The following is a 26,712-nucleotide window of genomic DNA, read 5'->3' as shown; positions in this document are numbered from 1 at the left end:
CACTGGTGTAGGCTGCTGCTCAAAGGGCTTCCCAGGTGGTGCTAATGGTAAAGAACCCACCTGCCTGGTTTGATCCCTGGGTGGAGAAGATCCCCTAGAGGAGGGCATGGCAACCCACTCCAGTATTCTTGCCTGGAGAATCCCCATGGACAGAGGAGCTTCATAGGCTACAGACCACAGGTTTGCAAAGTCGGAAATGACTGAAGTGACTTAGCAGGCACGCAGGGTGCTTCTGGGCTTATGAAGGGAGAACATAAAACGTTTATTTGGTCAACACCTTTGAGTTTCTCTTAATGGATGTTAGAGAAGTTTGAAGCTCTGGGCCTCTTTAAGTTCTTGAAAGTGAAAGTCGTTCAGTTGTGTCCAACTCTGTGACCCCATGGACTATACAGTCCATGAAATTCTCCAGGCCAGAATACTGGAGTGGGTAGCCTTCCCTCCTCCAGGGGATCTTCCCAACCCAGGGATCGAACACAGGTCTCCCACATTGGACGCAGATTCTTAACCATCACTGGATTATTCCTTTATTCTTTCAATGCCACTATGCCAGGCAATCACTTGAGAACAGTAACATATACAGAAAATATTATAGGCATTAAATATCCATCATTCTTATTACAGAAGATAGACAACAAAAGAATAATTGATAAATCAATTCATTAGTAATATGGGAAAACAATCAAACAGGTAAAAAAAAAAAATCGTTATCCTACACACACATAGAAACAGGACACACAGACACCCTACATATATTTTGCTATTTCCTGGGCAAAATAAAGAAGGGAGAAATCATTAGGTCTCCCATACTTGACCCAAAAAGATTACAAAAAAATTTATGAAACTTTTTACAAAAGAATTCAGAATACATGAAAGTACTGGCAAGCCTCCACAGGTCTTCATCGGAAACACTCAAAACAGTTCTGCACTCTCTCCTTGCCTTGGACAAGGAGCAATGCCCCATCATACTTAGTCCAACATTCATCTGTTTTGTGAGTCTCTTCAGAAAATCACCTTCTCATGTTAGTTTTCAATTCCATTTTCATTCAATTTGCTTTTGTTTATTCACTTCTTCCACAGACTTTCTTCATGCTTAAGTTCTTTTAACATTTTGTATCTAAAGGTTAGCTTCTTTTTGTTAAAATATCAATAACCTTTAACATATCCAAACATGGACCACCACTTTCCCCTACTGCTCACCAGAATCTCCAGGACTGTAAGGATGTGAGGACACGAGGTTGGAGTCGACTTTAAAGGCAGAAATTCCTCACCTCTTGAAGAAAACTCATAAAGGTTGCTGTGGATGCTTTTGAAGAGCAGAGCACAAGATGAAACCAGAATGACCCTGTGGAGGCGCCCTTACATTTTGCGGTAGCGGCCCCTGGACCTGGTTCTGAGAGGCCTCGAGGCCCCAACAGAAGGGATCGGTACACACCAGGCATCTCTAAGCCTGTCTGGGGAGTCCCGGGACAAATTTTTCTTTGAATTTTATTTATTTCATTTTGTTTTTAAATCAGTAAGCAAGCTGAGACTAGCATTACATTTGCTAGATTTCACAACTGCTTGGTGTATAATATTTAGTTTCCCTTTTTTTGATAGGGGTTGAGGAGATTACCTGTAAACCTGTAAAGCCCCAGCCTTTATACTTTTTCTTTTGGTTTCCTGCCTTTCCTTTTTATTTTTGTTAAGATACTTATCTTGATAAGCTCCTGATGGTCCTGAGGGACTCCTGCTCTGAGCAGTAGCCTCCCTTTCTAGAATGGCCCTGTCAACTTCAGAGAGACTAGAGTCTATAGCCAAGGTGGGGCAATCCCTACTTTCTAAGTTTGATTTTCAGGAAGATGCTTTTTCATGTTGATAGGCAGTGGCATTCATCAGAGCCCAAGCACACTGACCAGGAGCTTTACAAACTGATTTGAGAAACCTTCTGAGATTTCCTGGGAATTAGAACAAAATGTCCTTCCCCCTTTTCATTTTTCATTAAATACTGAGCCACCAGTCTCTATGGATGAGATCCCTCATATCCCAGTAGGTTGGGGAACAAATCACTACAGAAGCCAAGCAAGGAGCGACAGAGAGATAGGTGAGGGTTGCTGGTGTCTTTGGTTGGACAGCTTCTGGGGACCTCCAGGTCTCTTTGTCTCCCACAAGGGATGTTGTGGAGATGTCTCTTGGTGTTGCAAGGAACATCACAAATAATATGGTGATGAAGAAAGGTTAAGTTGTTTCTGGTTGTCTTCAAAACTGGTAGGGATAAAATGTTACCCTGCGGGTTTCCAGGTGGTGCTAGTGGTAAAAAACCTGCCTGCCAATGCAGGAGACTTAAAGAGATGTGGACTCAATCCCTGGATCAGGAAGATCTCCTGGAGGAGGGCATGGCAACCCACCCCAGTATTCTTGCCTGGAGAATCCCTTGGACAGAGGAACCTGGCAGGCTACAGGCCACAGGGTCACAAAGGGTTGGACACCACTGAAGCAACTTACCATGCATGCAGTAGGTCAATAGCTCACATTTATATCAAGTGAGGGAATTCCCTGGTAGCTCAGACAGTAAAGCGTCTGCTTACAATGTGGGAGACCCAGGTTCGATCCCTGGGTTGGGAATAAATACTTATTAACAGGAAAAGAACAGACACTATTTAAGAATGAAAGGATAATTTATCAGAAACATATAAAATGACTACATTTGTGTGCTTCCAGTTCTATGGCCTCAAAATAAAATAATTTAAAAAACAACCTAATATCCACAGTCATACTGGGACACTAAAATACCTCTCTCAATAAAGGGGTAATCAGGAGATAAAGTTTGTAATGATACAGGTTTTAAAAACACAAGATTTATTCATCAGATATACTGAAAATCTATTCAGTTCAGTTCAGTCACTCAGTTGTGTTCAACTCTTTGTGACCCCATGGACTCCAGCAGGCCAGGCTTCCCTGTCCATCACCAAGTCTCGGAGCTTTCTCAAACTCATGTCCATGGGGTTGGTGATGCCATCCAACCATCTCATCCTCTGTCATACCCTTCTACTCCTGCCTTCAATCTGTCCAGCATCAGGGTCTTTTCTAAGAAGCCAGTTCTTCACATCAGGTGGCCAAAGTATTGGAGCTTCAGCTTCAACATCAGTCCTTCCAATGAATATTCAGGACTGATTTCCTTGAGGACTGACTGGTTGGATCTCCTTGCAGTACAAGGGACTCTTAAGAGTCTTCTCCAACACCACAGTTCAAAAGCATCATCAATTCTTTGGTGCTCAGCTTTCTTTATAGTCCAACTCTCATATCCATACATGACTATGGGAAAAACCATAGCTTGACAACATGGACCTTTGTTGGCTAAGTAATGTCTCTGCTTGTTAATATGTTGTCTAGGTTGGTCATAGCTTTTCTTCCAAGGAGTAAGCGTCTTTTTAAATTTCATGGCTGCAGCCACCATCTACAGTGATTTTGGAGCCCAAGAAAATAGTCTCTTACTGTTTCCTCATTTTTTGCCATGAAGTGATGGGACCGGATGCCATGATCTTAGTTTTCTGAATGGTGAGTTTTAAGCCTACTTTTTCACTTTCCTCTTTCATCAAGAGGCTCTTTAGTTCTTCTTCACTTTCTGCCGTAAGGGTGGTGTCATCTGCACATCTGAGGTTATTGATATTTCTCCTGGCAAGCTTGATTCCAGCTTGTATTTCATCCAGCCCAGCATTTCCCATGATGTATTCTGCATATAAATTAAATGAGCAGGGTGACAATATACAGCTCTGACATACTCCTTTCCTGATTTGGAACCAGTCTGTTGTTTCATGTCTAGTTCTAACTGTTGCTTCTTGACCTGCACACAGATTTCTCAAGAGGCAGGTAAGGTGGTCTGCTATTCCCATCTCTTTAGGAATTTTCCAGTCTGTTGTGATCCACACAGGCAAAGGCACTGGCATAGTCAATAAAGCAAAAGTAGATGTTTTTCTGGAACTCTCTTGCTTTGATGGTGCAATGGATGCTGGCAATTTGATCTCTGGTTCCTCTGCCTTTTCTAAATCCAGCTTGAACACCTGGAAGTTCGCAGTTCACATACTGTTGAAGCCTGGCTTGGAGAATTTTGAACATTACTCAAAAAAAAGTCAGACACGACTAAGCGACTGAACTGAACTGAATTAAACTTGTTAGCATGTGAGATGAATGCAATTGTGTGATAGTTTTGGACATTCTTTGGCATCGCCTTTCTTTGGGACTGGAATGAAAACTGACCTATACTCAACAATTACAGAACACACATTGTTTTCAACTATACTTGAAGGATTAAAAAAATTTTTTTAATTGGAGAACTGCTTTACAACGTTGTTGGTTTCTGCCATAAAACAGCATGAATCACCCATAAGAATACATATGCTCCCTCTCCTTTGAAGGATTCTTAAAGCTTGACCATATATGAGATGCATCAGTTAAGACTGAAATCCACTGCAACAGATTCTTCCCACACGAGTGATTTAAACCAGTTAGGAGTTTATTTTTCTCATGTTACATGAAATTCAGAAACAAGCAACTCATAGTTGCTTATATACAGCCAAAAAATACCTTACATGTCTATTATATAATCAGTAGTCTATGATTGTCATCTTATTGGTCTATTCTCTAAGGAAAAAGAGATTAACCTGAGGGCACATGGTAAAGTGAAAATGCCAGATGCCATGCTCCCATTTCCATGGAATTCTTTAGAACCCACAAGCTGTGACCTCTTGCTTCTTTCTCACAGGCCAAGACTGTGAGGTCATGGGCACTCACAGCTGCAAGAAAAGCTGGAAGATGAGTCCTCAGAAATTGTCTACACTGCTAATCTGAACACAACTGTAGTTTTGTTACTTGAAGGAAGGGAGAAATGGATATTGGGACAGCAACTTCTTGTATCTCACACATTAGGCCACATAGCAAGTCTCTAATAATTTTCTGTTTGTATGTTATTGATCTATGTCATGAAGATCAGGCATTCTGTGGACAGTGCAATTCAATTAGGAATCTATAACTAAAAGATAGCTAAAATATGCCCAGCCTGCACATTAAAATACATATTTATAAATAACCTATAGTTCAGTCCAGGATATCTTGATGAAAAATGCACAATACTTAGTACTTACTTATAATAAAAACATTACATACCTAAACTTTAGTGAGGGATTTCCCTTGTGGTCCTGTGGCTAAGACTCCACACTCCTGATGCAGAGGGCCTACCTAGGTTCAATTCCTGGTCAGGGAACTAGATACTGTACGTTGTGACTAAAGATCTTGTATGCCACAATAAAGACTGAGGATCCTACATGCTGCAATTAAGACTTGTTGTAGCCCAATAAATACATAAATAAATAAATACTAAAAAAACCATCTTTGTGATGTACATCAAGGGGAATTTAGAGTGCTATATAATCTTTAATACTCATCAGCTAATGAGTTGTCACACTTTAAACACTCACTGATAAATACAATCACAGAATCGTAACATTTACGTTTGCCCCAGTATAATGTAACTGAAGAGTTGTGCCTTCTAAATTGGTCATAATATGGTTTCTCTCCAGAGTGTGTTCAAAAATGACTGAGGGGGGAAGGGGCCCTTAAGGCTAGCTTGTAGTCATTTCATTCACAGAGCTTCTGCCCAGTATGTATTCGCTTGTGCATGATAAGGTTAGTGCTAGTGCTGAATGCTTTTCCACACTGGATACATTTATAAGGCTTCTCCCCTGTATGAGTTCTCATATGCACTCGTAGGCAAGAGGAATTCCTAAAGGCCTTCCCACATTCTTTACATGCATAGGTTTTCTCTCCAGTGTGAGCTCTCTTGTGCACAATGAGATAAGAGCCTGTGCTGAAGGATTTTCCACAGTGATTACACTCATAAGGTTTCTCTCCAGTGTGAGATCGGGTATGTTTCTTAAGGGATGACTGATCAATAAACGCTTTCCCACAGTCACTGCATTCATAGGGTTTCTCGCCAGTATGGGTTCTCATATGTTTCTGAAGGGATGAAGGAACAGTGAAAGCCTTGCCACATTCCTTACAGTCGTAAGGTTTCTCTCCAGTGTGAGTTCTTTTATGAACGTTAAGGTGAGAGCTCTGGCTGAAGGATTTTCCGCAGTGATTACACTCATAAGGTTTCTCTCCAGTGTGTGATCTTACGTGTTTCTTAAGGGAAGATTGAAAAACAAAGGCTTTCCCACAGTCCCTACATTCATAAGCTTTCTCTCCAGTGTGAGGTCTCAAACATATCTGAAGGGACAAGGGGCCAGTGAAAACTTTCCCATGTCCATTACATTTTGAGCTTTCTTTCACAGTACACATTTTTTTGTGGACACTATGGACAGATCTTTTCCCATAGTCACTGTGTTCATGGAGTTTCTCTTCAGTAGGTATTTGTTTATGTACTGAGAAGGAAGAGTGTAATTTGGACATAAGATGTTGATTACATTCAGATTTTTCTCCTGTGAGAGTTCTGAAGTGTTTCCTAAGGGGTGACTCTTGATTAAAAGTTTTTCCACAATCACTGAATTCAAGAATTTTCTCTCCAATGTGAGTACACAAATGATTCCTGAGAGTTGAGGGATGGCCAAAGTCTTTCCCATATTCTTTATATTTGTAGCATTTCTCGCCCTTGCAATATCTTGTACGAATAAGGTGATAATTCTTTCTGAAGAATTTTCTACAGTGATCACATTCCAATGGTTTCTCACCAGGGAGGGTTGGTGCCTACAGAAAAAGGAGTAAGTGATGACTAAAGGCCTTCTTGGGGCTTCCCTGGTGGCTCAAACAATAAAGAATCTGCCTGCAATGCAGGAGACCTGGGTTTGATCCCTGGGTTGGGAAGATCCCGTGGAGAAGAGCATGGCAACCCACTCCAGTATTCTTGCCTGGAGAATCCCATGGACAGAGGAGCCTGGCAGGCTACAGTCCATAGGGTCTGCACAGAGTCTGACATGCCTGAAGTGACTTAACATGCACAAAGGCTTTCTCACTTTTATTACACAGGAACTCATTTCCATGTGGATCCTGCCATATATAGGAAGTATATTATTATGACTAACATTTTTGCCATTTTCAGGATGTGTGTATATTTTTTGCCTTATTCTTTCAAGTTGAAATAGCTGAATACTCTTCCCAAGGCCCCATGGAATTTATTCCATCAAAGGGCATCCTAATTATAGAGTTTTTCTAATCATGGGTGAAGAATGAATGATTTATTAAATACTTGATAGTGGAATGACATTTAAGTAAATGTTTGTTGTTGTTGTTTAGTCGCTATGTTGTGTTTCTTTTGTGACCTCATGGATTGTAGCTCACCAGGCTCCTCTGTCCATGGGATTTCCTAGGTAAGAATAATGGAGTGAGTAGCCATTTCCTTTTCCAGGGGATCTTTCCAACTCAGGGATTGAACCTGTGTCTCCTGCCTTGGCAGGCAGATTCTCTACCATTGCACTACCGGGGAAGCTCAAGTAAATGTTTACTTTTTGATATTCTCTGCAAGGCTGCAAGTGTTGAGGTAGGTTTGGAGATTTCTCCAATTTTATAGGATTAATAAATGATTTCCTGATGCAGCTTTCTGATGAATGATTCTACTTGCCTCAAGTGTCTCCTCTTGCTTGGGTGCTGCTGCTGTTTTAATTTCTTGAAATTCACAGAGATCTCCCAGTCTTAAAAAACAGGAATCATTTCTAGTGAATCTCACCATTTTTATGCCATTGGCAGTTTTTTCTCCAGGGACATTCTGCATGAGAATTACATCTTTTGATTTAAGTTGAGTAGCCCCATCTGAAAGTGAATGGGGAAATTTTTTATAATTATTGGGAGAAAAAGTAGGGGTGAAAGAAAAAAGGAGGCAGGCATGCTATCGATTTGTTTTCAATTAATAACCCTAAATATAAGAGGAAAATGTGAGAGAGAAGATGTAACCAGTGATCAGAGAAATTAATTTAGGAACTTGGCTTTCTCTGGGAAAAGATGCCAATGATAGGAACAAGCAACGGAAATGAGAGGTATTTTACATAGAATTCTGGAGGCTTGGGACATAAAGCTCATGTAATGGTCTCAGCCTTCTTAGCTCACAATGACTGACAACTGTACCACCACTCACAGGCTGTGGCTATTCCATACAATGACCCCTTCCTGCCCGGGGCTCACCTGTACAAGCACTTTGGAGAATTCCTCTCCCCTCTGGCCTCAGTTCTTCCTGCGCCACCTCAGTGATTGGACTGTGTTTGCAGAGATGATACCCTGCTCATGGGAAAAGACATATGATGTGGGGAGACTGTGAAGGAGACAAGGAGTCTTTCCACAAAACTGATTCCAATACTTTGGTTTTCAAGGATTCTAAAGATAGGCAAGAGCAGCAAAAGAATCAGATTACATAGCCTTTTCACAGAGCACCATAAGACAAACACCCACACACCTTTTCCCACATGATCTGACTCTTGAATTCTAAGCCCAAGATCTGTAAATTACCTACATTTTTTAAGAACTGAGAAAATACCATCAGTGAATTTTCTTGGGAAGTGATAAGACTTCCCCACAAGGGCAGGAACAGTCCATTCTGTGTTTACCGTGTATAGCTGTTCTTTTCAGTTCCTGGGAGAGACAAGTGATGAACTAGTACATGCATAAACAAGTGAATATGAAGGAATGAGGCCAACTTTACCCACTGAGGCCAGGTTCCTAAAGTTCTCCAACATCACATCTCTGTACAGGATTTTCTGAGTGGGGGCCAGCAGGGCCCACTCCTCCTGTGAGAAGTCCACTGACACTTCCTCGAAGGTCACCAACTCCTAAAACACCATGTATACATTCAGGTTCAGCCAAGAACTATCTCTAACTTTGAACCAGAAAGATGATGGGTGAGGCTGAGAGGAAATGGGGAGAAGACCCAATGTGCAGTAAGCTCAGACATTCTTCAGAGGCCTCATCATTTCACCCAAGTTCTTGGAATCTTCCACTTCTGTTCTCACTCACTGGACCATCTCTTTCAGGATCATGGTTTTTAGAAGCTTTTCTAACACAGCTGAGCTGCTATTGCCACAACTAGGTTGCAAGGAGTCTTCTAATCTTATTCAAGATCTAGTACAGATTGAGCATATTATAGAATGAGAAAATACTTGGAAAATGAATGTTTTTCCTAGTGAAAAAAAGTCTTTGTTTTCCTTCATGGCAGCCAGCAGAATATGGAACTAACACTCACCCTCAGGGATTATCTAAAACACAAAACAAATGTTGAAGCTTTTCCTTAAACATTCTCTCTCTCCCATTCTAAGAAGCCCAAAGAACTGAGGGAGCCTGAGGCTCTAGTATTTTGGCCACCTCATGCGAAGAGTTGACTCATTGGAAAAGACTCTGATGTTGGGAGGGATTGGGGCAGGAGGAGAAGGGGACAACAGAGGATGAGATGGCTGGATGGCATCACTGACTTGATGGACATGAGTCTGAGTGAACTCTGGGAGCTGGTGATGGAGGGAGGCCTGGCGTGCTGTGATTCATGGGCTTGCAAAGAGTTGGACACGACTGAGTGACTGAACTGAACTGAACTGAACTGAGGCTAGTCTGGTTGGGCTGTGAAGCTCTGGTCACGGACAAGAGATGTAGCCTTTGGGAACAGTGGTTTTTTTGGATAGAGTAACTTCCCACATACCTGTGACCAGGTTGTCAGCAATCCTGCAGCCATTCTTTCTTTTGTGTGTCTCCCTTCTGGCTTGGCAGGGTTCTGACCATGAAGACCTAGAAGCGAAGAAAGAAGCCATGAGATTCTGGGCCTGACAGATATTCAACACTTAGAGGCCTTGTAAGAGTTCTCATACTAGCTTCAGAGTAGCCACACACAACTAAATGCACACACATATATATATACATATATATATATATATATATACACACACACACATAATACAGTAAAGAATTTATCTCCTTATCCAAGAACAATTAGGAATTGCGAATACAGTATGTTCTTATTTTTTAAACTTTTCCTTAGACTGAGCCACCAAAATTGCCTAGAGTCACTAACAATTCAGGAGCAATGAGTCCTCTAGTATTAAAATTCCTCTGTATAAGAAACCAGGACTCCTTTGGGAACTATGTTCAGTGTGGAACAAGAAATGTTCAGCATAAGCCTGGAACAGCTTATACCAGAAAGGAAGGAATCTACCACACAGGAGAAAACTTAAAAAGGTTCCCACTGGCTTATGATGGAACAATTTAATAAACAGTAATTACAATCAGTTGAAATACACCAAATATAAAACAAAGCCATGAGTCCATAATGTTACTAAAAAATGGTCAATGGTCACTACCAGAGGTGACCAGGATATAATTTTGTTATTCTGAAAATTCGTAAAAAAAAAAAAAAAAATCAAGCCTGTATCATCCTGTCCCCTCCTTTATGAACAACATTTTATTATTACTAAATAGTTATGATACAGGAAAGTTCTTTCCAGAATAATCATACAAACTTTATTCTAAGTTCCATTTATTATGAAGAAAATGCTAAAATCAGAAAGTCATCATTCTGAAACCACTAGTAAATTAATGCACTTAGGCAATGACAATCAATGGTTACTAAAATATTACGTGAAAAGTGAATGGGAATATTTATTTTGAACTTCTAGCTTTGAAAAAATTTCAAACTCAAAAGTTGTAAGAATTAGTGTAAAAGTGATGAGCTTCCCTATACTCTTTACTAATTGTTAAAGTTTTGTCACATTTGCTTTCCCTCTCCTCTCTGTAGGGGTGTGTGTGTGTTTCATCAAGAATATTGAGAGGAAACTACTTGAGAGGAAATTGCAGGTGTCAGACCCTTTTTTCCTATATACTTCAGAGTGTCATAGGAACTGGGGACTTTCCCTAACAAAATCAAAACCAGGATTTAATATTTATTATCTAACATATAATTCATATGCAGAATTTTACCAACTAGTCCAGTAATATCCTTTACAGCAGCCACTTTAAAATTTCCTATCCAGGATTATGCCCTCAGACTATGTTTCTTTCATCTTCTTTAATCTGGACCAGTCCCTTGGCCTTTCTTCATCTTTTCAGGTTTGAAAAGTCCCAGGTCAAATGTTTTACAGATTACATCTCAGTTTTAGTTTGTCTGTTTTCTCATGGTTAGAGTCACAACGTTTATTTTTGGATGATGTATTTTATAACTGATGCTTGTCCTCAGTGAATCACTTCAGGAGGCATATGGCAACAGTGTGTCTGATTACTGATGTTAATTTCGATCACTTGGTTAAGGTGGTATGCAGCAGGTTTCCCCATTAAGTGACCCCCCCCCCTTTTTTTGTAACTAAGAAGAAACCTGAAGGGGATAATTTTAAGACTAAATAGATGTGCTGGGCAACTTTATAAAGGAAGATCAGGCTGATAAATCTTAACATCTTAAGAGACACCTGGACACCATGAGTTCTGATATGATGCAATAAGAGACAATACCAATTATAAAATATTTTTTAATAAAAAAAAATCCTAACAAATCCTTTCATCTAATTAGCAGTTTATAGAAGAAGGGTAAGAGGAGGGGACAGAGGACATGCTTAATGATATATAGGGAACATAATCAGAAATATCCAGTTTGGAGGAGAAAGAGGAAAGGAAAACTCTTCCTGATTAAGAGACTTAAGAGGTGTAACAATTCACTGCAATGTGTGGCCCTTACAGCTTAAAAAAAAAATAATGTTATTTATTTTAGGCTGTGCTGGGTCTGCGTTGTTGTGTGGGCTTTTCTCTAGTTGCAGTGAGTGGGGGCTACTCTCTAGTTGTGGTACACAGGCTTCAGTAGCTGTGGAACATGGGTTCAGTAGTTGTGGTGCTTTGGCTTAGTTGCTCTGCAGCATGTGGGACCTGCCCAGACCAGGGATTGAACTTGTCTCCTGCACGGGTGGGTGGATTCTTTACTACTGAGCCACCACTTCAGTTCAGTTCAGTTGCTCAGTCATGTCCGACTCCTTGCGACCCCATGAATCACAGTACGCCAGGCCTCCCTGTCCATCACCAACTCCCGGAGTTTACCCAAACTCATGTCCATAGAGTCGGTGATGCCATCCAGCCATCTCATCCTCTGTCGTCCCCTTCTCCTCCTGCTCCCAATCCCTCCCAGCATCAGGGTCTTTACCAACGAGTCAGAGTCAACTCTTCGCATGAGGTGGCCAAAGTACTGGAGTTTCAGCTTTAGCATCATTCCTTCCAAAGAACACCCAGGACTGATCTCCTTTAGAATGGACTGGTTGGATCTCCTTGCAGTCCAAGGAACTCTCAAGAGTCTTCTCCAACACCACAGTTCAAAAGCATCCATTCTTTGGCACTCAGCTTTCTTTATAGTCCAACTCTCACATCCATACATGACCACTGGAAAAACCATAGCCTTGACTAGGCGGACCTTTGTTGGCAAAGTAATGTCTCTGCTTTTTAATATGCTATCTAAGTTGGTATTTATTTAACTTATATGCAGAGTACATCATAAGAAATGCTGGGCTGGAAGAAGCACAAGCTGGAATCGAGATTGCTGGGAGAAATATCAATAACCTCAGATATGCAGATGATACCACCCTTAACGGCAGAAAGTGAAGAGGAACTAAAAAACTAAAAAGCCACTTGATGAAAGTGAAAGAGGAGAGTGAAAAAGTTGGCTTAAAGCTCAACATTCAGAAAACGAAGATCATGGCATCTGGTTCCATCACTTAATGGGAAATAGATGGGGCAACAGTAGAAACAGTGTCAGACTTTATTATTTGGGGCTCCAAAATCACTGCAGATGGTGATTTGCAGCCATGAAATCAAAAGACGCTTACTCCTTGGAAGGAAAGTTATGACCAACTGAGCCACCAGGGAAGCGCCCAATTCTTTTTTTTATAGATTAGAGAAATATGGTAAAATTTTTGAACGTTAAGGCTTTGTAACGGCATTTACAAAGTTCCTGGTTTCAGCTGGCACCTCAAAGATATATTCCTTTTAAGTTACATGATTTTAGGTTCTCAATTAACAAAGGTCAACAGACATGGAGAAAGTCTAGAAAATGCTCAACATTGACAAATTAGTTCGAAAACTAGAGAATTTGCCTTCAAAAATAGCTATTTCTACCAAAGTGAGAAAAAAAGGTATTGTTGTTGGATTAAACTACAATTTTAAATATCAACGTCCCTTGGAAAATATCACTATAGCTTGAAAAATCACATTGACTTACAACTCACACTTTTGATCCTTGGAATGACATTTTTTAATTCCAAAATGCAGTGTGCTTTTTTTCCCCCAAAGTGATTTATTATAAAAAAGCTTGCTCCCTCTCAATGCTGAGTTAGTTCAGCAATGCAGCTCCATCCTTTTAAGCATTCTAGTCAAGTGTTAGTCACTCAGTCGTGTCTAACTCTTTGCGGCCCCATGGACTGTAGCCCACCAGGCTCCTCTGTCCGTGGAATTCTCCAAACAAGAATACTGGAGTGGGCTCCAATTCCCTTCTCCATGAAGTATGCTTCTGAGTCAGTAGTTTTATACTGGATGCCCTTTAAAGCAATCTTCCTGAATGTTAAAATGATCTATGATTTTTTCATTAAACTTATGAGCAAATTTGCTAATATGTTTATCAAGAGCAATGTTTCCCTTTCTTTTTTTAAAAAATATTTATTATTTATTTCCTGCACCAGGTCTTTGTTGGGCACGTGAGATCTAGGTCTCTGACCAGGGATTGAACCTGGATCCCCTGCATTGGAAACTGGGAGTCTTAGCCATGGGACTATCAGGGAAGTCCCTCCCTTTCCTTTTTAAAAGTAATTTTTAAGTTTATTTTTATTGAGGTAATAATGATTTACAAAACTATGTAAGCTTCATGTGTACAAAACCAAATGTCTTTTCTAACACTCCTTTATTAAGACATCCCACAGTTCACTATAGTGTGCATTCTGCCTTGCTGCAATAAGTAATAAATCCAACTTGCTTAATTCTGTGTGTTCCTGGTAACCTTTGGCTAAAGACCACTGATAATATCAAGAAAAACTATTAACTTGGGGGTGTGTCGTAATGGTGTTGTGATAATGCTAAAAACTTCTGTTAAAAGTTTGTTTAAAAATTTTTAATTGAAGTATATTGATATATATGTCATGTTAGTTTCAGGTGTACAGCAAAGTGATTTATTTATATCCATTGTATACATATATCTATGTGTATGTGTGTGTATATATATATACACACACACACACGTTTATACATATATATACATATACATATATGGGCTTCCTTTGTGGCTCCATGGTAAAGAATCCACCTGCCAGTGCAGGAGATGAAGGTTCTATCTCTAGGCTGGGAAGATCCCCTGGAGAAGAAATGGCAGCCCACTCCAGTATTCTGGCCTGGAAAATTCCATGAACAGAGGAGCCTGGCAGGCTATCGTCCATAGGGTCACAAAGAGTTGGACATGACTGAGCAACTGAACACAGCACAATAGATCAAAGTAGAAACTAGTATGATCATCTCAATACACACTAAAAAAGTCTGATAATACTCAACATTGCCTAATGATTTAAAAATATTTTCAGCCAACTCCATAAAAAAAAAAAAACCTCAACTTTTAAAATGGGCAAAATATGTTTTTCTAAAGAAAAATACAATGGCCATTAAGCATATGAAAATATGCTTATTATTAACTACCAGGGACATGCAAATTAAAACCACAAGATACTACTTGACACTCATTTTGATAATTATTCTCAAAAAGACTAACAACTGGTGAGGATGTGGAGAAATCAGAACTCTTATTTGCTGATGGGAAAGAATAATGGTACAGCCCCTTTAGAAATATTTGCAGTTTATCAAAAGGTTACATATACGATTATCATAAAATCAGCATTCCACTCCTAGGTATAAACCCAAGAGAAATGAAAATAAGTCCACACAAAAACTTTAGCAGGAGAGCTCACAGCAGCATTACTTATAATAGCCAAAATGTGGAAAATAACCCAAATGCCCATTAAATTGTGAGTGGATACATGTGATGTATCCATACAAAAGAATTACTTGGCCACTAACAGGAATTAAGTACTGATACTTCCTACAATGTGGATGAACCTTGAAAATATTATACTAAGTGAAAGAAACCATTCACAAAAGACAAAATATTATATGATTACATGTACACGAAATGTCCAGAATGGACAAGTCTATAAAGACAAGAAACAGGCCAGTGCTAACATGGGCCTGGTGGGTAGTGAGGCATGGGGAGTGAGTGCTAATGAGTATGGGGTTTCTTTATGGGATGACGAAAATCTTCTAAAATTAGATTGCGGTGAGGGTGGCACATCTCTGGGAATACACGAAAATACACTGGATTATACACTTTAGTTACATGTGATTATATCTCAATAAAGCTATTACAATTAAAAGATGCTCCTTGGAAGGAAAGCTATGACAAACCTTGATAGCCTATTAAAAAGCAGAGACATCACTTTGCTGACAAAGGTCTATATAGTCAAAGCAATGGTTTTTCCAGTAGTCATGCAGGGATGTGAGAGTTGGACCATAAAGAAGGCTGAGCACTGAAGAATTGATGCTTTCGAACTGTGGTGCTGGAGAAGACTCTTGAGAGTTCCCTGGACTAGGGAGATCAAACCAGTCAATCCTAATGGATATCAACCCTGAACATTCACTGGAAGGACTGATGCTAAAGCTGAAGCTCCAATACTTTGGCTACCTGATGGGAAGAGCTGACTCACTGGAAAAGACTGTGATGTTGGTAAAGACTGAAGGCAAAAGGAGAAGAGGGCAGCAGAGGATGAAATGGTTAGATAGCATCACTGACTCAGTGGACATGAATCTGAGCAAACTCTGGGAGATAATGGAGGACAGAGAAGCCTGGAGAGCTACAGTCCATGGGGTCACAAAGAGTCAGGCATGACTTGGCAAGTGAACAATAACAACAATGAAAACTATTACAAAAAATGTTAGTAAACAAAAAAAAGAAGCATAAAGGGAAATGTCTTTAAACCTGAAAACATGCCAAAAATATACAGCAAGTGTTTCAATTTACTAGATAAAAGCCGAAGGCCTTTGAGACACAGAAAAAGAGTGGCTCCTTCTACTAAGCATGTTACAGACAGCACAGTAAACTGGGGAGAGTGGACAAGGATAGGGAGACATGATAGGTTAGAAGATAATAAAGGAAGAATATCATCCTGCCATTCCTGGATGATATGACAGTGTGTAAACAACCAAAAGCATCTACAGGTAAGATTAACTGAAAACTAAGAGGTATGCAGCTTGCTGGATACAGAATATAGCTCTGAGGGCTCAAAACAGAACAAGGGGGCAGTTTGCAGTATACAGGAACAGCACCTATGACCCAACAACTCAAGTTCTAAAAATCGACCTTAAAATTTAAAATCCTAAGTCCATAAAAATGAAGAAACATGGACAAACCCATTCAGATGGGAACAACTCAATCGTCCACCAACAGGATGATTCCACACAACAGAGCTGTAAAAGAGGTTAAAAAAAAAAAAAAAAAAAAGGCAGATCTCTGTGAACTAATGAGTACTTCAAGACACGTCATTAACGGAAGAAAATGAGATACAAGAATGGACATCTTCTTACGGAAATGCAGTCTGATTTGAGAGAGGCTTTTTAAAGAAAGGGTGGACAGGAGACGGAGAAAAGACCCCGAGCATGTGCCCTGTCCGCATCTCTTCCTGTGTACAGACCGATCAAGCAGTCTTTCTGGAGGCGGGAAAAGCGTGGCCCCAACAGGCGGGGATGGAGTCGGTCGCTGCTGGGAGTAAAAGCGGTGGGTCTAGCAGCCCTATGCGCGCAGCTAGGGCTGGGAGTCGCGCGAGAAGCTTGGCAATAGGCGCTGCGGTTCCGAACTGCTTGCGCCTTCTATCATATCCATGATCCTTCCCCGTTCTCCAACCGCCACTCCAGACTCTCAGTCAGAACCTGGGCTTGGGTCTAGCCGGATCGGATGCCAACGGATAAGGTAAGCTGAGGAAGGGGGGCTCTAGAGACCACGCCGTTCCCAGAGGCGCACTTCTGCTTCCGGTTTCGACCTTAATTCCGACGAGTGGGCGGGGCTAGGATGCGGCAAAGCAGAGAGTGGCTAAGGCCCAGTGAGGCTGCTGGGCCACAAGCTGAGGACAAGCCCAGTAAAGTTTGGGGGCTTGCCAGGTGTCTCGTGGTAAAGAATCCACCTAGTAATGCAGGAGACGGCAGGTTTCATCCCTGGATCGGGAAGATCCCCTGGAGTAGGAAATGGCAACCTACTCCAGTATTCTTGCCTGGAAAATGCCATGGGCAGAGCAGCCTCGCGGCCTTAAGTCCATGGGGTCTCAGAAGTTGGACAGCCCGAGAACCCACGCAGGACATCTTATTTTAAGCAAAAGAGGCTTATCAAGTAAAGTAACTTACTCTTGATGTCACATTAAAATATAAAATGATCCCCAGGTACATGAGCCCAAGTCTTTTGACTCCATTTGCTCTCCCCAAGGGAAAACGTAGAGGTCCCAAGATTTTGAAAAGAAGACTCAGCAGTCAAGAGGAGTCCAAACTTCACTTCCTCAGCCATTATGGATTCTCTTGTGTAGTCACTGCCTCTCCCTTCTTCCTAACCAAAATAAGCCCCCAGAAGTCAGAGACCTTTCTGTCCCAATTCCGATTTCAACAATGATTATCCTGGTATTAAAAACAAATAACCAGAGAGTCTAGATCAGACTTTAAGCTACCTGCTGAGACAGACAGACAGATAGACAGAGACAGAGACAGACAGGCCACTACAAATCTGAGAAGAGCCAAAATCTGATACTAATAATGACAAACACTGGTGAAGATGTAGAACAGGAAAGCTCATTCAGTGCTGGTAGAAATACAAAACTGTACAGCCACTTTGGGATACAATTTGGTGATGGCTTACAAAACTAAACATAATCCTACCAAGTAATACAGTAGTCACACTCTTTGATATTTACCCAAGTAAGCTGAAAACGTATGTCCACACAAAAACCAGCACATGCATGCTCTGGATTGGGGACTGGGGTGGGGGTGGGGGTTGTTTCTTTGCACATGAATGTTTATAGCAATTTTATTTATAACTGCCAAAACTTGGAAGCAGTCAAGATGTCCTTCAGAAGGTGAACAGATAAGAAAACAACATATTACCAGAGCTAAAGTGAATGAACTATCAGGCCATGAAAAGACCTTAAATGCATATATATTAAGTGAAAGAAGCCATTCTGGAAAGATTAAATACTGTATGATTCCAACTATAAGACACTTTGGAAAAGACAAAATTGGAGATCAGTGATTGCCAGGGATTAGTGAGAGTGATTGGTAGAATATATAAGCAGGGCACAGAGAATTTTTAGGGCAGTGAAAATACCCTGTATGATACTATAATGAATATATCGTTACAGTTGACACTTGAACAACAAGGGTTGATCTGAACAGGTCCACTTACATGTAGATTTTTTTTTTTTCAATGAGTACATACTAGAGTACTACACAGTTCATGGATGGTTGTATTCACAGGTGCAGAACCCAGAAGGCTGACTGATGAGTTGTACTGGGGTTTTTGACTTTGAAGAGGGTCAGGGTCCTTAGACCTCATGTGTTCAGCATTCAACTGCAGTTCTCAAATGAGATTCATTCAAATGAGAAATTCACATCTGGTTCAATAGTTTTATGCCAGCTTCATCATTCCTGGCCTCAGGTTCTGCTTGGCACCTGGAAGCCATCTATGTGGGTACCCTCAGGACTTACTGTTATATCAAATTAGTGCCCCCCACCCCTGTCCTAAATATTTTTATCCATCAGAAGTAGGAGCAGTGTTTGGTGGTCCTGAAGTGGAAGAACCTTGAGGTCAGGGCCAAAGGTTGTTAATGATTATAGCAGGGAGCAGAGCAAAGTTTGGTGAGAAAAGACATGCCACTTGTCTGAATTTCTGGGCTGTCTGACCCCCTCTGGAACTTCCTTCTACCTCCTCTCTCCCAAATTAAAACAATGGAGTAAACCTCTTCAGTGGATTCTCCTTTCTAGGCTGTATCCCAATGAATAAGCAGCCTGCGCTCTGTGTTTCTGTTGGGTGCAGCCTTGTCATTTCCTCTAGGAACAAGAGGCTCTGGGTTTCTAGTGAGGTGCATGAGTATGGATGGCCAGGGCAGAGTTACTGGCAAAGCGTGTGTGTGCTTATATTTACAGTAGAGCTCAGGAAGGCCCTCTCACTCTTTCTTCTGGTGATATATGATGTGGACCATCTTTTCACATGCTTATTTGCTATTTGTATGTCTTCTTTGCTGCTGTGTCTATTAAGGTCTCAGTCCATTTTTAACCAGCTATTTGTTTTCTTATTGTTAAGTCTTAAGAGTCTTTTATCAGTTGTCTTTTGCAAATATTTTCTCTAAATCTGTGCTTGCCTTCTCACTCTCTGGACAATGCCTTCAGCAGAGCAGAAATTTTTAGTTTTAACAATGTCAGTTTATCAATTATTTCTTTTATGGATCATATCTTCCATGTTATATTTAAAAAAGTATTGCCATACCCCAAGGGCTTCTAAGTTTTCTCCTATGTTATCTTCAAGGAGTTTTACAGTTTTGTATTTAATACCTAGGGCTGCAATGCATTTTGAATTAACTTATGTTGAGAGTGTTAAGGCCACTGTCTAGATTTATTCTTTTGCATGTGGATGTCTGGCTGTTCCAGCATCATCTGTTGAAAAGAATTATATTTCTATATTTCATTTCCTTCGCTCCTTTGTCAAAGATCAGCTGACCATATTTATGCTTAACATCAGTAGTCTTTAAAAATAAAGTCTTTAAAAATAAGAGTATATACAAGAAACACATTGGTATGATTGAAGTTTTTTGTTTTTTTCTTTCATTTTCACTGCAATGCATGGTTCCAGGCCTCACTGCTTTCAAGCAAAATGAAGTGATCATTCTGCAACAAAGCTCTGTTGTATTCTTTACTTTCATAAGGATTCTTATAGAGTTGAGCTGATAGTTGACCAAAATGAAATAAAACTTCATCAGAATGACATATATGGGAATACTTAGCCAAGTGAATTCTATGTAAAAAAATATATTGTGAGGGGTATTTCAAGTGTCTGCCAAATTCACAATGCTCAGAGACTGAAAAACAGGTGAATGACACAAGCCTTAAATATCTGTCATGGTTATCGTGCTGCTTTTCTATTTTATGGAACTGTTAATCTTCCACTAGTGAAGGGAAGGAACTATACCTTCTGAATCTTACCATGTCTACCACGCTGGACTTTTTTCCCATTCAAAATATCCCACTGAGGTGCTGACCTTCTGGTATTGAGACAAATCTCCCAATCTGAAATAAGATTACAAAAAATTATGTTATTGGAAAATAAATGGAAGGAAGGTGTTAAAAATGAAGGCCAATGTGTGTTTACTTTCAAACATTGACTTAAAATATATTTTAGAACAGAAAGAAAGAATAAATTAAGTTTGGCTGGATTAGGAGTTTGGCGTGATAAGGTGCTGTGGTCAAACTGGTAGGTGATTTACTAAGAAATGATTCTAGTGTTGAAACTGACTATGAACGGAAAGCACCATGGAGGAAAACAAAGGTGAAAGGAAATGGATAAAGAGCTTAAGGCAAATGCAAAATTTAAATTAAAAAATGGGACAGATTCTACCATCAGGCCAAAAGAAAGTTTCCAAAAGTGAGGGAAAAGTTAAAGAGAAGAAAAGTTGGACTTCCCTGGTGGTAGAGTAGATACGAATCCACCTGCCAATGCAGGGGACGTGGGTTCGGTCCCTGGTCCGAGATCTCACTTGCTGTGGAGCAACTTAGCCCGTGTGCCACACTGCTGGGCCCGAAAGCCTAGCGCCTGTGCTCCACAACAAGAGAGGCTACCAAAATGAGAAGCCCGTGCACCACAGCAAGGAGTAGTCCTCAATTGTCACAACTAGAGAAAGCTGCGAACTGCAACGAAGACCCAGCACAGCCAAATACATAAATAATTAGCCTTTTCTCTTTCTTGGAAAACTTTCCATTTTCTTCAGCTTTCCTCTTAGTTCTACCTGAAAGATCAGACGAGGTCTGCATAGCTGGTGCCCTGCTCTGAGAGGAAGATGCCTGATATAATACTAACATGTAAGGGATGACAAATACTTCCATAAATATGGGGCCGAGAGTCTGCTCTTCAGGGATACCAAATACTCTCAGGTATAACTTGAGAAACAACAAAATGTTCATGTCAACTTTATCAAACCAGTAAACTTTAAAATAAAACTAAAACGCAATGATATTCACATTCTCTCTCATTTTTCACAAAACAGACTCCCAATCTTTTGCCTAAAACCCAATCTCAAGCTTATATACAGAATTTTGAAGTCCTAAGCCTTTTATCCTAGAAAAAATAAAGTCAGTACAATGGACAGATCTTCATTTTTCAAGAGGAAGCCATTGTACTGTAAAGTCTGTGACCTCAAAGGTCACTGGAACCTACACCATCACAAACATCCTGGCATCAGGCAGTTGCCGTCTCTATCAGTGTGCACTTGAAAAAGAGGAAGGGAGACCCAAAGCCTAGACAGGTTTCATGTTCTCCCACCATCAACCCCAGGGCTTGATGGTCCTCAAGCCCCTTCTCCTCTCTACCTGGACATATTCATAGTGACCTCATCCAATTATGTAGCTTAAGAGCACCTCTCTCTCTAACGATGTATCTCACCACAACTAGATTGTGACCTCTTCTGGTCTTAATTTTCTCTTGTGATAGGATTAGCAATAGTTCTGAGCACATTACAGACAATAAATGCTGGAAATGCATCACTCCTCCAGTGACAGCACAAATTCTCAGAATCACATGTCAGCTCCCTGTCTATTATAGCAAAATGAGGGCACACAATCAGCATGGATGGTCAGACTGAATTAGTAAATACTGGGATGATGGTATCATTCTCTTATGTAAATGAAAGGCCCTAAGATCTGAGGAAATTTAACTTGGACTCAGTCCGTAAGCAGGTTCTGTTGGAATAAAAAACTCTGTTTCACTAGAAGGAAACACATCTGCCTGGAAGGAAGAAGCATGTGCTTTTATAAAAGAATAAATTTCCTACTCACTTGAAAATAATTTGTCAAGACATCCAGTCACAGTCCTTTCCCCTTCTGATGTCTCTTCATAAAGACAGAAAAAGTCCTAAGACAGCCTTAAGAAGAAACAAAAACTGAGAATTCAGGCTGCCCACAGTTCCCATACTCACAAGCCTGGAAACAACCCACACTAATTCTAAGTAAACACATACACACTGCTGCCATAAAATGCCCTACAGTCCACTTCACCTGAAATTAGAAATGGATTTTGGTAAAAAGGAAAAAATGTTTAATAATCTAATTTCATTTTACAGATAAAAGTCTAGACAGGTAAAATTGTTGGGGTTATTTTTTTGGCTAACAGTGATGTCTCATCAGTTAAGCAGAACTTCTCCCACAAAAATGGGCAGACTTACCCCTTTCTCCCCAAGTCCCAGGATTTACACAAAAGGATATTGTTATATACTTAAGCACCCTCCTAGACAGCCCAGAAGCAGGACTGTGTAGACCCAGGCCACAAAGACATTATGTTCACAGGCCAGTAAAGTACTGTCTCTGAAAGGAGCATCAGCAAGTACTTGCCACAAGGGAAAAAATCAAAGGCTGGCATCTGTGAATCTGACAGTGAAATCTGCCTTATACATGTTATTCCCGAAGTCTCTTCAAGACAGTTGAATTCCTCTTGATTAAGCAGTAGTGGGAGTCTTGCCTCATGCCATCAATCTTTAAGCAGTAGGCATTACTGATTTGTCATCAAGCATCATTCATTAGCCATCCTTCTGTGGAAGACGGCAGTTATATATTATGTGAAAGTCATTAGAAACTGTAGATGGCATGAATATAAATAATTGCCATTTCCTGAGTACCCATTATGTACTGGAAACATTGAAAGCTCATATGATTATCAAGTTATTATTACTGTCATTCAATAGTTGAGGCAATTCATGTGCAAACAGCAGTAGTAATTGGTCCAAGATCACCACTTAGGAAGTGGTGAGCCAGAGCCTGAATCCAGGTTACTGTGTCTCAAAAGCCTGAACTCCTAAGATTATTGTTAATTCTCCAATATGACTAGACAGTGATCATGAAATAGTGCGCAGGAAATGACTAACTTAGCAGGTCTGGGTTGCCCAAAATTTTTACTAGGAATATGAGTATGAACCTATGATGTAAGAAGATATATTTTAACTGGGTTTTTGAAGAATAATATGAGAGTATGTTCACAATATAATTTATATGGAAAGGAGGATATAAAATTATAAATTAAAAAAAAAAAACTTATTTATTTATTTATATTTTTGGCCACTTTGTGTGGCATGTAGGATCTGAGTTCCCCAACCAGGGATCGAACTTGTGCCCCCTGCAGTGGCAGCATGGAGTCTTAAGCACTGGACCACAAGAAAAGTCCGGAAAATATCTATTTTAGATATCCACTGAAAGGCCTAGACACAATTAAACCCCAGGAGCACTGAGTCCATGTATCATACAGACCTTGGTGTCTACAAGGAAACAGGCTTCTTGGAGAAATCATTGATTATGGTCTGTTAACAGTCAAATTTGGGGCTTCTCTGGTGCCTCAGCAGTAAAGAATCTGCCTGCAATGCAGGAGACCTGGGTTTGATCCCTGGGTTGGGAAGATACCCTGGAAGAGGGCATGGCAACCCACTCCAGTACTCTTGCCTGGAGAATTCCATGGACAGAGGAGCCTGGCAGGCTACAGTCCATAGGGTCACACAGAGTTGGATATGACTGAAGTGACTAAGCAGCAACAGTCAAATTCAAAGTGAATTGGGAATTTATGCTCAAAGATTTATAGGGATGTGTTGAAAGGACAAATGAATCAAATTAAAAGGCCTACTCTTGGCCAAGTTTGGGAGAGCCTGAGCATCAAATAACAGCAACTGTTTATAATATGATAAATGAAAGAAAAATAGGGGAATATGTTGTGAAACCCTGAAAGGGGGAAAAAAAAATAGAGAAGGGAGGGTAAGTGTGGGGAGAAAGCTCTTGTTCACAAAAGACTGACAGCAAGAGAATGGAAAAATTTGGAAAAAGAAAAAGAATTAGAAAAAACAACAACAACCAAAAGCACTTTTCAAGACCTCAATGTAAAAAATAGGTAGAAGTGAAGATCAACAAGTGATGCTAAAACCACTGGGTGAAAGGGCTGGGCAACAGATTATTCCCCTGTTGCCAAGTATCACCCTCAGATTGTTGTTGTTGTTGTTTAGTTGCTGAGTCATGTCCAACTCTTTTGTGACCCCACAGATTAGCCCACCAGGCTCTTCTGTTCATGGGATTTCCCAGACAAGAATCCTGGAGTGGGTTGTCATTTCCTTCTCCAGGGGATCTTCCTGACAAAGGGATCAAACCAGCATTCCTGAACTGTGGACAGATTCTTTACCACCGAGCCACCTGGGAAGCTTATCACCTACAGATTATCACAAAGAAAAATGTGACCGTGCAAGACAGAGATGGGTACCTTAACTAAACACTTTGCACTCCTAATACACAGTGGACGACTTGCATTTATGTGCCTCCTGATGTGACATGACATGAAGTACACATGACCTAGGACATTTTCAAGTCTCTAAACCTGCAGTCTAATGCAGTAGTCATTGTCTTGCTCTATGTGGCTATCGTGAATATGAAATGTGGCTAGTGAGACTGAGGGCCTGAAATTTGTCATTTTACTCACTTTTAATTAAATTTTAGAAATAAAACTGTTCAGTTACTAAAAAAAATCTTTCAGTATGTTTGGAGCAATCTGGGTTTCCCCAAATATTTTTTCAACAGTCAATTTTCTGAAAGCTAAATACAGATCAAGAATTTCTAATAAAAATTTAGCATCCATACTAAATGAGGTGAGCTTAGGTGTAAAATACATATCAGAGTCCAACAACTTGGTACAAAAGAAATGTACAATTTCTCACTAATAACTTTGTATTAGCTACATTGGTCATTAATTTCACCAATAGTTATATATTAATAACTGGGTAAATTAAGTTAGCTATGACATATTATTAAAAATAACTTCACATGTATATTTTCTCCTAATTTGACTACTAAACATTTTAAAATCACATTACATTTGTTAGATACTACTGGCTGTATCAGGTGACTCAGTGGTAAAGAACCTGCCTGCAAAGGCAGGTGACCTGGGTTTGACCCCTGGGTCAAGAAGATCCCCTGGAGGAGGGAATGGCAACCCACTCCCACTTGCCTGGGAAGTCCTATGGACAGAGGAGCCTGGTGGTCTACAGTCCATGAGATACACAATTACATGAAATTATAGGAAAACATTACCATATGGGAATGCCAACATTTTTCAATATAAATCTCCCGGACTGCAGGAACCACAAATACTGGCCAATGTTTTAGGTAAAACAGATGTAAAACCTAAATGCAATGTGCAATTTGAATCCAGCTTATTTGAATCCCAGCTCCGTCCAAAACCCGACAACTATAAAATATACTTTTGGAAAACTGGAGAAATTTTGATTTTCTTGGATGGACAATGGAGTTTTGTTCTTAGTAGGAAACTGTCCTCATTCTTAGAAGTCAGTGTCTGCAATTTACCATTAAATGGTTCATCATTTTATATACATATAAAATGACAGACAAAATCTTAGTGAACTTAGATTCATGTATATTCCTTTTATTGACCACAAATTTTCTTAAGATAAAAATTTCAAGATGAGGGAATTTCTTGGTGGTCCAGTGGTTAGGACTCCGCACTGTCAATCCCGTGGGCCATGGTTCATCTCCTTCCTGGTGGGGGAACTAAGATCCCTCCAGCCGTGCAGCATGGGCGAAAAAAAAAAAAAAAAAAAAAAAGAGAGAGAAATTCTAGATGAATACCTGGAAGAAAAATCTACCCGTCAAAACTCATCTTACATAAATTCAATTCCAACGGCGGCTACTAACGGCAAACAGCTTCGATCGACTTCCTTCCCAGAGGCTTCTATATTTTGAAGGTTTGGGGCTTTACGGGGCTCTCATATGGTAAATTTATTATTTATATGAATCCCTTCCCTCCTGCTCTTATTTAGATCAAACACACGTGCTCCCTAATAACCTACAAAGGTTTCTTCTGTTTCCAACGGAATATGACTTATCAAACTTCAGTAACCGACAACCACGGCCGGAGTAAAGCCACCGAGAGCTCACCGGGACACGGGGACAGGGGGCCATAGGCGCCGGAGTGTCGAGAAGGACGGAGATGCTATTTCTTTTCCTTGTGGAGTAAGGACCCAAAGGCTGCTCCGGTGGCTTGTGAAATCGGGAGCAAAGCGGATGGAGAGTAGGCCGGGCGGACCCGCCTCCTCCCGGAACTGCCGCCAGGCCGAGTGGGTCCTAGCTCTCGGAGGAGGGGCCGCCGCCCGGCAGCCCTCGAGGCTAGTGTCCTTTGACTTCAAGCCTCCTCTTGGGTCTGTTCCCCTCCTGCTTGACCACACAGAGACCGGACGATATGAAGCGAAAATTTCACCTCACACCCGAGCCGGGGCACACCAGTAACAGAACTTCTTCACTGCGCACGCGCAAATACAAACGCGCACGCGCACTTTCATTGTCCGCGTGCAGCCTAAGGGGTGGGGCCTCGGAGGTTGGGCGGGCCCTAGAGGCCACTGCTTCTAAAGTCTGGGAGCTTCGGGGAGTTATTCCCTT

At 40.6% G+C, this 26,712-nt stretch overlaps 1 protein-coding gene across 5 annotated transcripts; it reads right to left on the bottom strand.

Moving 5' to 3' along the window:
• On the bottom strand, positions 1-26,712 carry LOC102285917 (zinc finger protein 177). Of its 5 annotated transcripts, none has more exons than XM_070373624.1 (8): positions 26,215-26,712; positions 22,075-25,836; positions 20,230-20,313; positions 9,644-9,729; positions 8,660-8,786; positions 8,146-8,238; positions 7,589-7,776; positions 1-6,717 (listed from the first exon to the last, which is right to left on the bottom strand). In XM_070373624.1, the coding sequence occupies exons 4-8, from the start codon at positions 9,674-9,676 to the stop codon at positions 5,611-5,613; spliced, it is 1,548 nt and encodes a 515-aa protein (XP_070229725.1). In that variant the 5' UTR covers positions 9,677-9,729; positions 20,230-20,313; positions 22,075-25,836; positions 26,215-26,712; the 3' UTR covers positions 1-5,610. The 5 variants fall into 5 exon arrangements, with proteins under 5 accessions (XP_070229725.1, XP_070229726.1, XP_070229724.1 ...); XM_070373625.1 differs by having other exon boundaries at positions 20,216-20,313; positions 22,075-25,827; positions 26,215-26,711; XM_070373623.1 differs by having other exon boundaries at positions 22,075-25,827; positions 26,215-26,710.

This window comes from Bos mutus, chromosome 7 (assembly GCF_027580195.1).
Source record: "Bos mutus isolate GX-2022 chromosome 7, NWIPB_WYAK_1.1, whole genome shotgun sequence".
Classification (NCBI taxonomy): Eukaryota; Metazoa; Chordata; class Mammalia; order Artiodactyla; family Bovidae; genus Bos; species Bos mutus.
The sequence above is the reverse complement of the archived record's forward strand: the minus strand, read 5'-3'. Positions and strand labels throughout refer to the sequence as shown.